Here is a 13,176-nt window from a genome sequence, read left to right as displayed (position 1 = left end):
TGCCTTGTTGGCCTTCCCCCTGATTCTTACCCATAAACACTCAACCCTTTCATCACCATCATTAAGCTCTAGACAATCAAAACTTTCCCTTAACATACAGGGCTACCCCAGCACCTCTCCTTCTTTGCCTTTCCCTTCTGAAGAGTTTATAGCCATCCATTGCAGCACTCCAGTTGCGTGAGTCATCCCACCACGTTTCCGTGATTGCAACTATATCGCAGTTTTCCAGCTGCACAACGGCTTTCAGCTCCTCCTGTTTGTTGCCCATGCTGCGTGCGTTGGTGTAGATGCACTTCAGTTGGGCTATTGATCCCGCCACCTTTTTTTGGGGAGAAGTCCTAATTCCTATGTGACTGGTCTCAGGCGCTTCCGTGGTTTCTAAAACGTTAATAACCCTTGAGTCTTTGCTGCCACGTGGATCTCCATCCCCTGCCTCCACTGAGACGGCAGATCGAAGGACCTTGCTAGCACACTGTCCCTGAAACATTCGTGTGCTGCCCCCAGGCTTATCTCTAGCGAGCCTGGTTTTATCCCTTTCCCCCTTCAAATCTAGTTTAAAGCTTTTTCAATGAGCCCTGCTAACTCCTGCACAAAGATCCTTTTCCCACTTTGAGACAGGTGTACCCCATCTGTCGCTAGCAGGCCTGGTGTCGTGTAGACTGACCCATGATCAAAAACCCCAAAATTCTGCCAGAGTTCTGAATAGTCTTTTCCTAGTGGAAAAAAGTGTGATTGATATAAAAGCAGGACTTAAACAGTGTTGTGGGAGTAGCAGTCTGCTGTATTATTTACTTTCTCAACATTATATTTTCTCTTTGTTTTTAGACTAGGCTCTTCTTCTTCCAGAGTTCAGGACCAAAAGTGAATCAGCTGGTTGTAATTGCCTAACCACAGGTCAAAACGTCCTTAGTTAAGTTTAAGTATTTTTAAGGAATTAATAACTAAAATGGATTTAGTTTACAGCTGATGGAATACTTGTTACTGAACTGAGGAAAAGCTGAGAGTGGGGAAGGCAGTCAGTATTCTCTGAATGAGGGACTTGGGTGTGCAAGTTTTTTGTGGCTGAAAAAGAGAGGAAGCAAGCAGCTGTTCCGAGCTTTTGATGTGGGGTCCTGTGGAACTATGCCAAGCCTTTACAGCCTGGTGAACTTGGTTTAGGAGTATTTTTATGTTCTCCTGACTTGTGGACAAGTATTATTGGTTTTGATTTTGATCTGCATTGATATGATGACCTATATCTAGAGGAAATAAGTCCTGGCAACCAACTTGGGTTGTTGTTTGTTATCATGGGAGACACCTCTTTGGGGTTTTTTAATTAATTATTTTTTATTATTCACTAACAACCAAATGACTACTTACTTAAAATATTGATTCCAAAATAACTCTGATGTAACTATTGTATTCCTCTTTGAGATAATGGATCTGTCTTAAGAGCAGGTGATCTCAAAGCCTAGCTTTGTTGACCTGATGTAGTAATTATCTGGCTTTAGTTTGCATTTGGATAAACGTCATCAGTCCCAATTTTAAAATTTCACACTTCTGCTGGTGTGATATGTGTATGCACAAATCCAAGATGTAGAAGCTGAAAGCTTGAAGTACTCTTCAAAACCAGAACGGGACTTTTTAAGAAGTGTGAACATCAGTCTAAAATGATGGAGTAGTAACAATGGTCAGTGCCACCAACCATGACAACTGCCATATTGAACCGTTTGCTGACAGGTTTTTATGGATTTGCAAAAAAGCTAATTGCTAATCTTAACCTAGAAGACGGAGCATAATCAACGTTAATTGAATAATGTAAATTTTCTACCTTTTTAGGATATTCTTTGAAGCACTTCTGCAGCAAATTGAATTCCACATGCACTATTGTATTCTGTAGTCTCCTTTGGTTATTTTCTTTTTTGTAGATAAAATTATTGTGGGCAGTTATATGGGATATCTCCGAATCTTTAATCCACATGCTGTGAAACCTGGAGATGGAGTACAACCTGAAGACTTGCTCTTGGAAGTGCAGTTACGAGAACCAATATTGCAGGTGGAAGTGGGAAAATTTGTTTCGTAAGTCAACAATAGGCTATGTTGCTGTTTATTTAAGGCTTAGGTGTGATTTTCTTTCTTTGTTTTGGGGAGTGAGGTTTCAATTTCCAGATGGACAACTATTAAGCACATCTATGAATACTGTAGTATGCGTTTGATCTGCTTCTTGAATCATCTTGATATGAGAGAATTTTTACTTAATGTATATGTGGAGGATAATCTTTCAGATACTTGTACGATTTTCTAAAAGTATGTAGAACAGGAAAAACCTTATATTGAAAGTTTTTTTAGGTGCTAAGAAAACTTGAGTAACTTGTTATGATCTAAGATGTAATATTGGCCAGTTGTTTTGGGTTTGATAGAGGATTGAAGATCTTTAATTCCAATTAATTTAGTGGAAATAAGTGGCCAGGTAGAGGAGAGATACTATGACTCTAAGGAAAAGGCCTTATATTTAATTGGCTGTAAGAGAATCTACTTAGGAGAACTTTATTTTAAAAATGAGAGAAAAAAACAAATGGATATGAGGATCATCACTCCAAACAAGTATTATTCAGCAACCGCACACATTACTTTTTTTTAAATTCACTTTTATACCAGCTGCATGGAACCTAAACTAATTAAACTATAAGGCAGAAGTCATAAACTTAGAATCCTATATTCATATTCTTCTTCCCCCAAACCTAAGTAGTATTTCCTGCAGAAAGAAATGAATCCTTTAAGAACTCATTTTAAAAATAAAGTTCTCCTAAGTAGATTCTCTTACAGCCAATTAAATATACGTTCTTAAAGAATTAATTTTAATTTTGAAATTAACTTCTAATACTGCAGCATGAATTTAGGAAGATTAGTACTTCTGAGTTTTTATGCAACATGTTACTTGAATTTTATTCTGTATGCATTTTACTTGGAATTTATCTGAAAACAGTACTTTTTTAACCTTCTTTACAGTGGTACTGAAGGACTTCATCTGGCTGTGTTGCATTGCCGAAAACTCTGTGTATATGCTGTTTCAGGTTAGTTTACAGATACAAGCTTTCCAGTGATTTTAAGTGTATTCTAAAGTTCGGATTAGATTAAATGCTAAACTTGGTATATACAGTGTTTGCTCATCATCCCCGAAGAGCTGCAGTTATGTTCTCTCACTCAAACTCATGTATGAAGAGGAAACATTAGTAATTAGGTCTAAATATTTCCCAATGGTTAACAGAGATTTGCTGATCTGCTGAGTGCTTGAGATGCTGTGATGTGTGTGATGGTCTGTGGTTGGTAGTGCTTGTGAACAACTAGTTCTCATTACAATTTTAGGAGTGGGTGTTACTGTTCAGCACGCTAATGAACAAATGGTTGTTTAATGACAAATTACTTAGCTCTTTAAAAATGAAACAATTATAATTATTTCTGAACTCAAAAATCCACATAATTTCTTAGAAAGCCAGAACATTGGTAATGTAGCCCAAGAGAAGATAGGAGGTTAATACTGGTAAGAAGGTGAAACTACTATGTTTTTTCTTAAATCCTCTTTCTTCTACTGCCTTTGTCTGGAAATTCTAAGTGCTGTGTTCTCTCTGCATGTAAAGAGGAAAGTCACAAAATATCTATTCTGTGCATTGAATTCTCTCTAATATATGCTTAAAGCAAAGCACAGATTTAAGAGGTCTGTTGATCCCCCATCTTCAAAATTCAATAGACAGCTATACATTGTTCATTTTTTCTGTGCAGGGACAGCTGTAGCTCCTTTCATTATAAGAGCATGGTTTTCTTGTAGGAGCAGCTTGCTGCCTATTCACAGCCTTGTAGGCAGATAGGTTACAAACACATGCTCGCTCTCAGATTCTGTTTGCCTTGTAGTTATCTTACCTGGAGACACCTGTAAAATTGATTGAGAGGGGTGATACTTTGAGATATATTGCAGTTTTCATACTTTCCCTTCTCTATAATAGTGCTTATGTCTTAGGATTGTAGCCTACCAGTACAATTTTTATTAAAACAATTTATTTTAAAGTTTGCATTAACGGCATACAACAATAAGTCAGTCTAGAATTTTTTTCTAGTTATAATTTGCTGTTTGGTTTACATGGCTTAAGCATTTAAGTAATAGTAAAAGTGAAGTTTTACAATCCTTTAATAGACTTTTCATACTAATTTGTAAAGCATTTATGCTGTAATGGTAATTTCTCTCATCTGAACAGGTACTTTCAAACAAGCTCCTTTGAGAAATAACGATCATTATTTCTTTATGCTTCTATGGCAAATTACACTTTCATAAAGTGGGATTTTTACTTGCTTTATACATGTTGCTATATCTGTTATTCATGATAAAATAACTATGCTGCTTCTCCTCAACTAATGAAAGCATCTTTCAGGGCTGACTAAAGTATGGCCTGTATATTGTATTACAGTCAGTATACACAGACTGACTACTTTCTAACTTGTTTTTCCTCTGGTGTTGCTACTTAGCTAGTTACTTATCCGGCCAGGGCTTTTTCCCTCATGTCTGTTCCAATCCTTTCCCTAATGTGGGCCTGCTTTAGGGGTAATTGCTTAAAAGCTATATTGGATTTTAGTTGGAGAAATTGTCTAAAAGGTTAGCATAAGCTACAGATCTTTCATAGCATGTTGTTTAAGATGGTGTTGGAATAATCTTTCTATACGTAAAGCTGTGGTAGGATTTAGCTTAGATATCATTTACTCAAAACACCTTTTCCCCTGCCAATATGACTTCTCAAAGTTGTGGATTTTTTTTGCTTGCTAATATTAGTCCTTAAGTGTTACTTTACACGATGAAGAACTTTGTTTTCTTCATGGGGTACAGGACAGACTTTTGATTATCCAAAGGGAAGCTTTAAATTCAGTTTCTTTAAAAAGACTTTCTGAATTCTGCTACTTCCCTGAAGGAGTCAGGAAATTAAAGTTCATGCAGACCTTTTAAGAGAATGTGATGTATATAATAAAATTATTTTTGTTACTGTATGTTTGTCTCTTATCTTTGCATTGTTGATCACTGCATTAAATTTCAGACAGAGCAAAGGCAAGTGATAAATGTGCCCTAAGCATAGCTTTGTCAAATTATAGCTAATGACTAGCTACAGCTTAATTTGAGACAAAGACTATTACAGCTGAGGCTGGCTGTTGGATGTAGTATATTCACCGAATAACTAGAGAATCATAAGAATTCCCCTTTGAGCAGACTTTTTTCCGATCTTAGAGGCATGCCTAACATCAAGAAAAATACATTTAAGTAATAAAAATCTCAGCCTCTTGCTAAGTCTTTATACCATATTTAGTATAATGAGACCTTATTTCTGGTTCTGGCCTTTAGGAATTTTGGTAACTTGGTGATTTTTTTGAAAGCAGCAGTGTGAGCCTTCATATCTCAGAGCCACTAGCAATAAGTTATAGTTTCTCAGGTTGTTTAAACTGGTACTCCTTTACTTCTTCCACATTGCATGGATCAAAGATATAAATATATACCCTTTGTTTTTTGTAGGAACTCTGGGAAATGTGGAACATGGGAACCAGTATCAGATTAAGCTGATGTATGAGCACAATCTTCAGAGAACTGCTTGTAATATGACTTACGGTCCATTTGGTGGTGTAAAAGGTAAGCTCATTGTTGCATATTCTTTATTATTAGTTGTTTAACTGTGAACAGTTGAGGATTAACTTAAATTTTGAAAGGCAACATGATGCTGCTGTCTAGAGGAAACCATCTTTCTCTAAATGATGGTACCTTTTATCTGATGCTTATAGAAACTAACTAAAGTTAAACTGAGGCAAAGAATATTAAATGTAGAATAGTTGTTTCCTCACATCTTGAACAGGATATGAATTTACAAGGATAATACTGATTTTAAAAAACATTACAAAAACCCTGGCTCTTCCCTTCTAAAATACTTTAACATCTAAAATAAATGTTTTATTCTACGCTTTAATTCTGTTTTGCTTTTCTGCAACTTGCTTATCCTGGACAAAGAAAAAATGTTTAACATCTTTATTCTCTGAACCTAAAATATCAAGTGTCTTTAAAGATATGTAATGCAGACTTTAAAGAAAAAATTAAACTTTGATTGGAAAAACGTAACAGTGGACAATAATATTTATGGTGTGTTTGTAGTTTTGAATGAGTTTAATAGATATCAGTCTTTTTCAAACTTGTGACGCAATTATGAATGTTTTTGTGTTCCAGTCTGGAAGCATTTAGGTTTGCTCTACATGACAGCTCTTTCTCTTCAGAAGTAAAATTTGCCCAACAATATTGGGGGGTGGTAGTCATCTACACAAGTAGTGTCCCTAAACTGTTGGCAGAGGAGTATCACTTTACCAAGGCAGAAAGTCTTCTGAGTCAATATGACAAATATATGCAGACAGTACCTCAGTTCTGTGTCTGTAATAATCTTCTACATAGTCTCATAATTCTACAATGTTTTACCCTAAACTCAAGCCTGTTCCTGGGCTTAAATTCAGCTGACCAAAATTCATACTGATTGAAGAGATTTTCACCTACTAATTTTGCACAACCACCTTGGGAAAAACAGTCAACTCATGTGGGTGAGAAGGTATCTGTGCTATGAGTGTCTTGAGGGGTGAGCGTAATAGGGCATGGGCATATTCCTGTTAACAGCAGAAAGACAATACGGAGTTTCCTAAATCTAAGTGGGAATAGCATGCTTCCTGACATACCATAGTGGAATTGCAGTAACGGATGTATTGAGGGGATCGTAAGCTAAGAGTTGTGAGTGTCTGGAGTGGTTCAAGGATAAAACACATACCCATGTACCACCATGCAGCTCTGCAGAATAAACTCTGGATTTTTGACATGCATGTTTGTTTACCATGGAGATCCAAGTAGAGGTCTGACCACCAGCTCGATTTTGATGCCAGACCTGTCTCTCATATACCTTATCATGAGCTTTTGGGGATGCAAGTGATGTAATGAAGAAAATGTCTGTGCAAGCTAGGGAGACGGAAGGTAGTGTTTACCTCAGAACCTACTCAGCCAGCCAAACACTTTTCAACACCTAGAATGGTCAAAATGAGGGCCAATCCTGACAAAGCAGCAAGAACAGCAGAGGGAACTCTGGTAAGTTCTGCAAACTTTGCTTGTTGCCTAGTAGCACTTCTGCCCCAGCATGTCAAGCTGCTTTCCTTTTCCTTTCTTCTTCCCCATGTTCCAGTTTGCATTAGTGTGTTTATTGCTGTGGAAAAAGAATGACCTCAAGTCTTGTGTTGAGGTGGCAAAAATATTAATAAACAAGGAAGGCAGAGATTTGTGTTATGTAATAATAATACATGTTCATATCATAAGCTGAAGAAGCTTTCTGTTTAAGACCTAAATCTAAGAAAATTATAGTGAATGTTCAGGTACCTGGTTAGCAGGCTGCTAAGGCATATATTGAAGCATCGGAGAAATAGGCAAAATGGACACTGGAGAAAGTTCTTTTGGGGAAATGAAAGAATGTTCTTTTTTTGTAGATTTCCTGGACTGAATGTCCTTGTTATGTGGCTTTCCTGGACTGTCTGATTAGATTTCTTGTCAAGGATGTGCTTTTAATCTTGCCCCTAGCCTTTTGCAGTGCATCTATTTCCATTTTTTTAAGTATCATCTTTAATACCCTGTTCTCTCCTTGGGGCTTATGAATGACAGTGTTGTGGTTTTATTTCCATCTTGCAAGACCAGCCAGAGTGAACCAGAAAGGAGGTCTATCAAGCGTTGTTAATTTTAGTAAACAGATGCCTGTCCTGGTCTGACCTGCCATACTATCTGTGTGTATCTTTGGCAGATGTTCTGGGCTGCAACTGAGAGCCAACCAGTCTGTAAATAAGTAAGTTGTGGGGTTTTTTTACTATCTGCCTTTCACAGGCTTCTCTGGAATTCTTGCCAGGCATCTGCTAACAGTCCCTCTTGCCTTCGGCAGAGGTTAATTCATGATGGTGGTAGTGCTGTAAGCGTGCAGCAGTGAGCTTGCTTTGCTAACAGTCTGACCTCTACACCACACTCTAGAAGTGGACTAACAAAACATAGGGAGGATTTTTGTATTTATTGCCTTCTGTTACTGCTGTGACTAATACGTGTCTTATTGCTATACTCAAGCATCCTTGAAACAATGCGAAGGTGAAAGAGGCACTTCAGAGGTCATGTTTACAGAGCTACTGAAGCAGACACAGGAGAATGGCAGTTGAACAGAAGGAGGAAATCGTGTACGAGGAAAGCATGTGTATAGGGAAAGCATGCTGTGGGAGTGTCAGGGAGGAGGGTGAATGTAAGTCCCCCAGGAACATAATCTTTCATCTGAGGAAGCAAAGAATGCTGCAGGAGTTGACACAGAGCACTTGATCTTTGAAGTTGCTCAGTCTTGCTCAGATTTCTCTTGCTGAAGATTATGCTTTTGTCTTTTCCTATTAACGCTATACCTTCAGTGGTAAAGAAACTCATTCTACCCAGCCAAACTAGTTAACACTGGCAAAAGAAAAATAGGATTGAGTTTGTGTACACTAGTTTGTACTGGTGTCCTCTAACATATTCTTGAGGGTTTTCTGTCCTTTCTTGGATGAACAGTTATCTGGGTTCTAGTTAATGCTCTGTTTCTTTTTTGTTGGACTGCTTCCAAACGGTTGCCTGTCAATTTAATGGATACTGCTGCAAATGATCAGTTCGCTACTGCTTGCTCTTACCTCAGATAAAAGAATTGCCTCTTGGCATTCAGATTTCTCCTGTAATCATTCTTAATGTGATTTCTTCCCATGTGCAGATGCAGTCTGTGCTGCCTAGTGGGCCACTATAGCTGTGGCCTTAACTGAGATGACAAGTGTTCTGTTAGTCTCTTGATGCTGTAAGGTTGCATAGTCAATTTTGAAAATTGGGATGTAAAGCCAGCACATAGTTTCCATTTCCCATCCTACATCTCCTTTGGCCTCTGGGGTGGCCTCTGCTCATTCTTTTGGAAAAAGCTTCAATTTCCTTGGAAAAAGGAAGGCTGAACAGCGAAGAAGGTGGCTGAGGCTTGCCTCTTCCTGACTGCTGCCCCCCTGCTTTATAGAGAACCCTGTGGGGAAAGAGCTCAAGCATGCTCTCTTGTCCTCAAGAACCTTCCACAGTGTGGGATGGGATAGGTAGGGTTGCAAGAGATGCATAAAACAGGCTGGAACAGAAGTCTGAGGCAGGGTGACTGCTACTAAAATTGGGGAACAGTTCCATAAGTAGGCATCAAGGTATGTATAAAAGTACAGAAGGGAACTCTGTTTCAATCCAGCAGTTCTTTAACTTTCTGAGTTGCTGAAAATCCTGCAGTTCCCTTTAGATCCTTACAGGGGCTGAAGAGGCAGAGATTTGTTCAGACCAAACTTTCAGTTTTTATAAAATTAAAGTTTGGTTGTATTGAAGTAGAATCTGGTTCTCTAGTTTACAAAGCAGCTTAGCGTCTTTAGGGTGCCTGTCTTTAAGGAGAAACAGCCTGAAATTTTTCTCTTGAGTATTGTTTGACCTAAAGTCCTATCAGAGCTTTTCAGAAATTAAGCAGAATAGCTGTTAGAAGCAAATGCTCTACTACTGTTTTATGTTTTGTTTTGGTTATGAAGCTCCACTAAGCTTCCTTCAGCTGTTTGTAGTTAAATGTGTGCTTACATAAACCCCTCCCTGTGCCTACTCTCTGCAGCTTCATTAGGGAGGATGATTTCTCACAGCTTCTATTACTGTGGTAGCTGGGGAAGAACGTCTCTGCAGTTGTTTGACATGTTCAAAATACAGAAACAAACACCACTAGATGTGTATCGCATTCTCAGTCAGCTTCCTCCAATGTAAGTTTTTGCTCTGCTGTCCCTGCTAGTTTGTGGCAATCTTAGACCCTTGTTATGTTGTAATTTGGTCTGTTAAACTGCAAATCTGTTTAGCTGAAATGTGATGGAGATGTAAAACATACCAAGTACAACTGTCTTTTCTCATTGGTGATTTTTGATCTCTTGTATTAAGAAGAAAGGTATTATAGATTTCTCTGAGGAGAGAATTGTGAGGTAAACAAACCTATTTTGTAACCTAGTTGCTAGCAGCTTCATTCTTGCTAGTGTCTTCAGATTGATGATTTGATGCTGTGAGCAACTTTCACATGTGGAAGAATTAACAGATGAAGACAATCAACAAACCCATTTATTTAGTCTCATCATAGAAGGTCAAAATCTAAATTAAAGAAATGATTAAAGCTATGGTATAAAAAAGCCAAAGACTGAGTTGTCCAGCGACTTGCATAGATTAACAGTGTGCATTTGTCTTTAAAATAGCAAAGTGTGAATTGTGGTTGTCACCGCTAGATGGTCCTCTCATTACAGTTATTGGTTAGTAGGCTGCATCTCTAAAGCTGCTGCATCTTTAAAGCTGCATTTATACTTGAACTGATTCTACATGTGTATTTACTGCAAAACTTAATGAAGTATAGAAAACACAAAAGCACTTTCTAAAAACCTGTATGGCTAAAAGTGTTTTATTGATTAAAACAAAATGTATTCTGTTGGTTGTAGAACTTTAGCAAAAAGGTGAAATGAACTTGACTCTTTCAGCAAAACTGTTAATGGGCCAGGGATGTAGGAAATAACAAGGAAATCCCGTATATGTTTAGCTAGAATCCTACACAAAGCTAATGGAAATGTTTAACAAAAGTAAATGGAAAAAACCCTACAAAGATGAAAATATAAATCAAGCACAATATAGGCAGAGTTAGTTGTGACTTACAACTTTAAAAATCTGTAGCAAAGGGAAGGATTATAACATAGAACTTTGTATTTCTTTGCTGCTTTAACTTTACCTTTGTTCCTTGCTGTCTGTGAACACTGGTGCTAAAATGAAAACGTGAAACTATCAAGAAGTGACATAGGAAGATCAACTAATCATTTTATATTTAAAAAATTCTATATTGTTAGCCAGACTTTCAAAAATTGAACTTAATTTTTAAGTCATTGCCTTTGTTATGTAGAATGCATATATCTGCTTTTCATATATCTGAACTCTTCCTCATGATCTTAGAGCTGTAAGTTGAGTTTGTCCTGCAATGCTCTGATTTTAGCATATGGGTCTTTTTAGAAAGGGTGATTCATGATAAAAACCATGAGTTAGTAGTGCTGAACACTGATTTCAACCAAGTGAACTCTTAACCTAGCCACAAAGTAAGTTCATTACCCTTAAGTAATGAACAGATTGTACAGTCTTCATGTTTTACTTCAAGTATAAAATTTAAAGAACTTCAGATGACTGTACTGTAAGCTCTTTTGATTTAATTTTTTTAAAGAAAATGAAGATGAAAAAGCATACACTTTTATGATTTATATTGCACCCTTACCTATGGTGAGGACTCAACTCTACAAAAATTTTGCTTTATATAACCTATTTCATCACATAATTTTTATAAGGTCAGGTTATACTATTACGGCATCATGCAATTATGCTACCAGAGGTTGCTGTATTAACAATTCAACTTTCATTATGTGAAGTGATATTTGCTGATAGCTCACAGTATCTTGGAAGATATTTTCTGTTTTCACACCTGTACTATGTCATTCTGGGTCTTTATAAGATACTTAAGTGCCAAGTTATTGGGTAAGATTATGTTAAAGAACCTGATCAGTTTGTAATAGCAAGAGTATAGTTTGCATAACTCTGGTTTATATTTTTATTTGGGAGAGAAGTGAGAAGGTCATTGAGCATCTTAGGCTTGTTTAGAATCTTTGGTCACCAAAAGCAAAGCTCTCTCCTTATTACTCTGTCTATCAAAGATCTGAGTTGAGTTTCTCTAATGTGAGCAAGGATGTACTTAGGCTTCTGTGGTTGCTATGTGGTGCAGAGGCAGCTGCACTGGTTTTACAACAGTGTGTGTACTAGACACAGCATGAGACGTGCTGGTTTAGAACTCCAGTTTGTATACTGGATATCATCTCCCATATGTCTTCTGTGAAGTATCAAGATTTTTGAGGACAAGTAAATAAAATAGTTTAAAATGTTGTACTGGGCTGCTAAACCCTAAATGATGGAACTTCATCTGGCTGATTGAAAGTCACTGCTGATAGAAAGCTTCTGATAAATGAGTTACATATTTTGAGATTGTTAAAAGAATGGAATGGAGTGAAGCAAGTGAATTGAATATAGTGTCTTAGTTACAAATTCTTTTTCTTTCTTATTCTTCATTATGCAGCAGTGTACCTCCAGTTCAGTTCTTAAGGCATAAATCTGCTATTAATCTAGAAATAGTCAAGTCTTAAGCAATATTCTACATATTGTTCAGTCTTAAGTAAAGTTAAAACAATGTTTATCAAAAAACAGTGAGAAGATTTTTTTCTTTGTTAAGTATGTAGTGATTAGATTTTGAGCTAGTATTGTTAAATTTTGTGAGTGACATAATTTGATCATAGTTTTGTTCCATCCTTAATTTTTTTGTTTACAGTTCCACCAAAATCATGTCGTTTGTGTTCTCTTAGGTAGAATTTGTATCTCTTAGGTCTAGTTCTTTTAATTAAAAAAAAATGCTGAATTGGATCTGTTCTAGCTGTGCAGAAATTTTGGTTAATCAATTTCCCAATGTTGGTTTCAATTATATGAAACAATAGCAGTGAACCATCCTTATGTGGTAATACTGAAACTTATGATGGGTAATCACTCAGAGATAGTTGAGATAATTATCAACTGCTTACTTAGGAATCACATGAATTTGCATGTTGGTACAGTAGAAGATTTGCAGGCAATTGGCATTAGTCAAAACTCAGGGCAAATAAATTCATAATTAATTTTTATAGCCTTTTCCTAATGTGATGTTTAGATAACTGGTGCTGCAGGTATCTTAATTTTGTACCTGCAACATATAGAAATAAACTCTGTCCTGTGCATTGACTTTGTCTTGTTCACATTGAGGGTATTTAGACATGGTGTGTTGTCCTGCCCTTAGAGAAATCTGAGAAAGAGATATTAACTTGGAAAATCACTCTTATTCCTACATTACCAGTTTCTGTTGAATGGTGTCCTGGTTTCGGCAGGGATAGAGTTAATTTCCTTTCTAGTAGCTGGTACAGTGTTTTGGATTTAGGATGAGAACAAAGTTGATAACACACGATGTTTTAGTTGTTGCTAGGTAATGCTTACACTAGCCAAGGACTTCTTAGTTT

At 37.0% G+C, this 13,176-nt stretch overlaps 1 protein-coding gene across 1 annotated transcript in view; it reads left to right on the top strand.

Annotated features, from left to right (window-relative positions):
- Positions 1 to 13,176, top strand: part of BBS9 (Bardet-Biedl syndrome 9) — a 100,196-nt gene that overhangs the window by 7,815 nt on the left and 79,205 nt on the right. The window contains exons 3-5 of the mRNA XM_019470538.1: positions 1,908 to 2,058; positions 2,989 to 3,053; positions 5,528 to 5,641. Coding sequence (XP_019326083.1) covers positions 1,908 to 2,058; positions 2,989 to 3,053; positions 5,528 to 5,641 — 330 coding nt within the window. The remainder of the gene's footprint in view (positions 1 to 1,907; positions 2,059 to 2,988; positions 3,054 to 5,527; positions 5,642 to 13,176) is intronic.

The sequence above is a fragment of the Aptenodytes forsteri genome, unplaced genomic scaffold, assembly GCF_000699145.1.
Source record: "Aptenodytes forsteri isolate BGI_AS27 unplaced genomic scaffold, ASM69914v1 Scaffold270, whole genome shotgun sequence".
Classification (NCBI taxonomy): domain Eukaryota; kingdom Metazoa; phylum Chordata; class Aves; order Sphenisciformes; family Spheniscidae; genus Aptenodytes; species Aptenodytes forsteri.
Note: the sequence above shows the minus strand (reverse complement) of the source record. Positions and strands in the feature narration are given on the sequence as shown.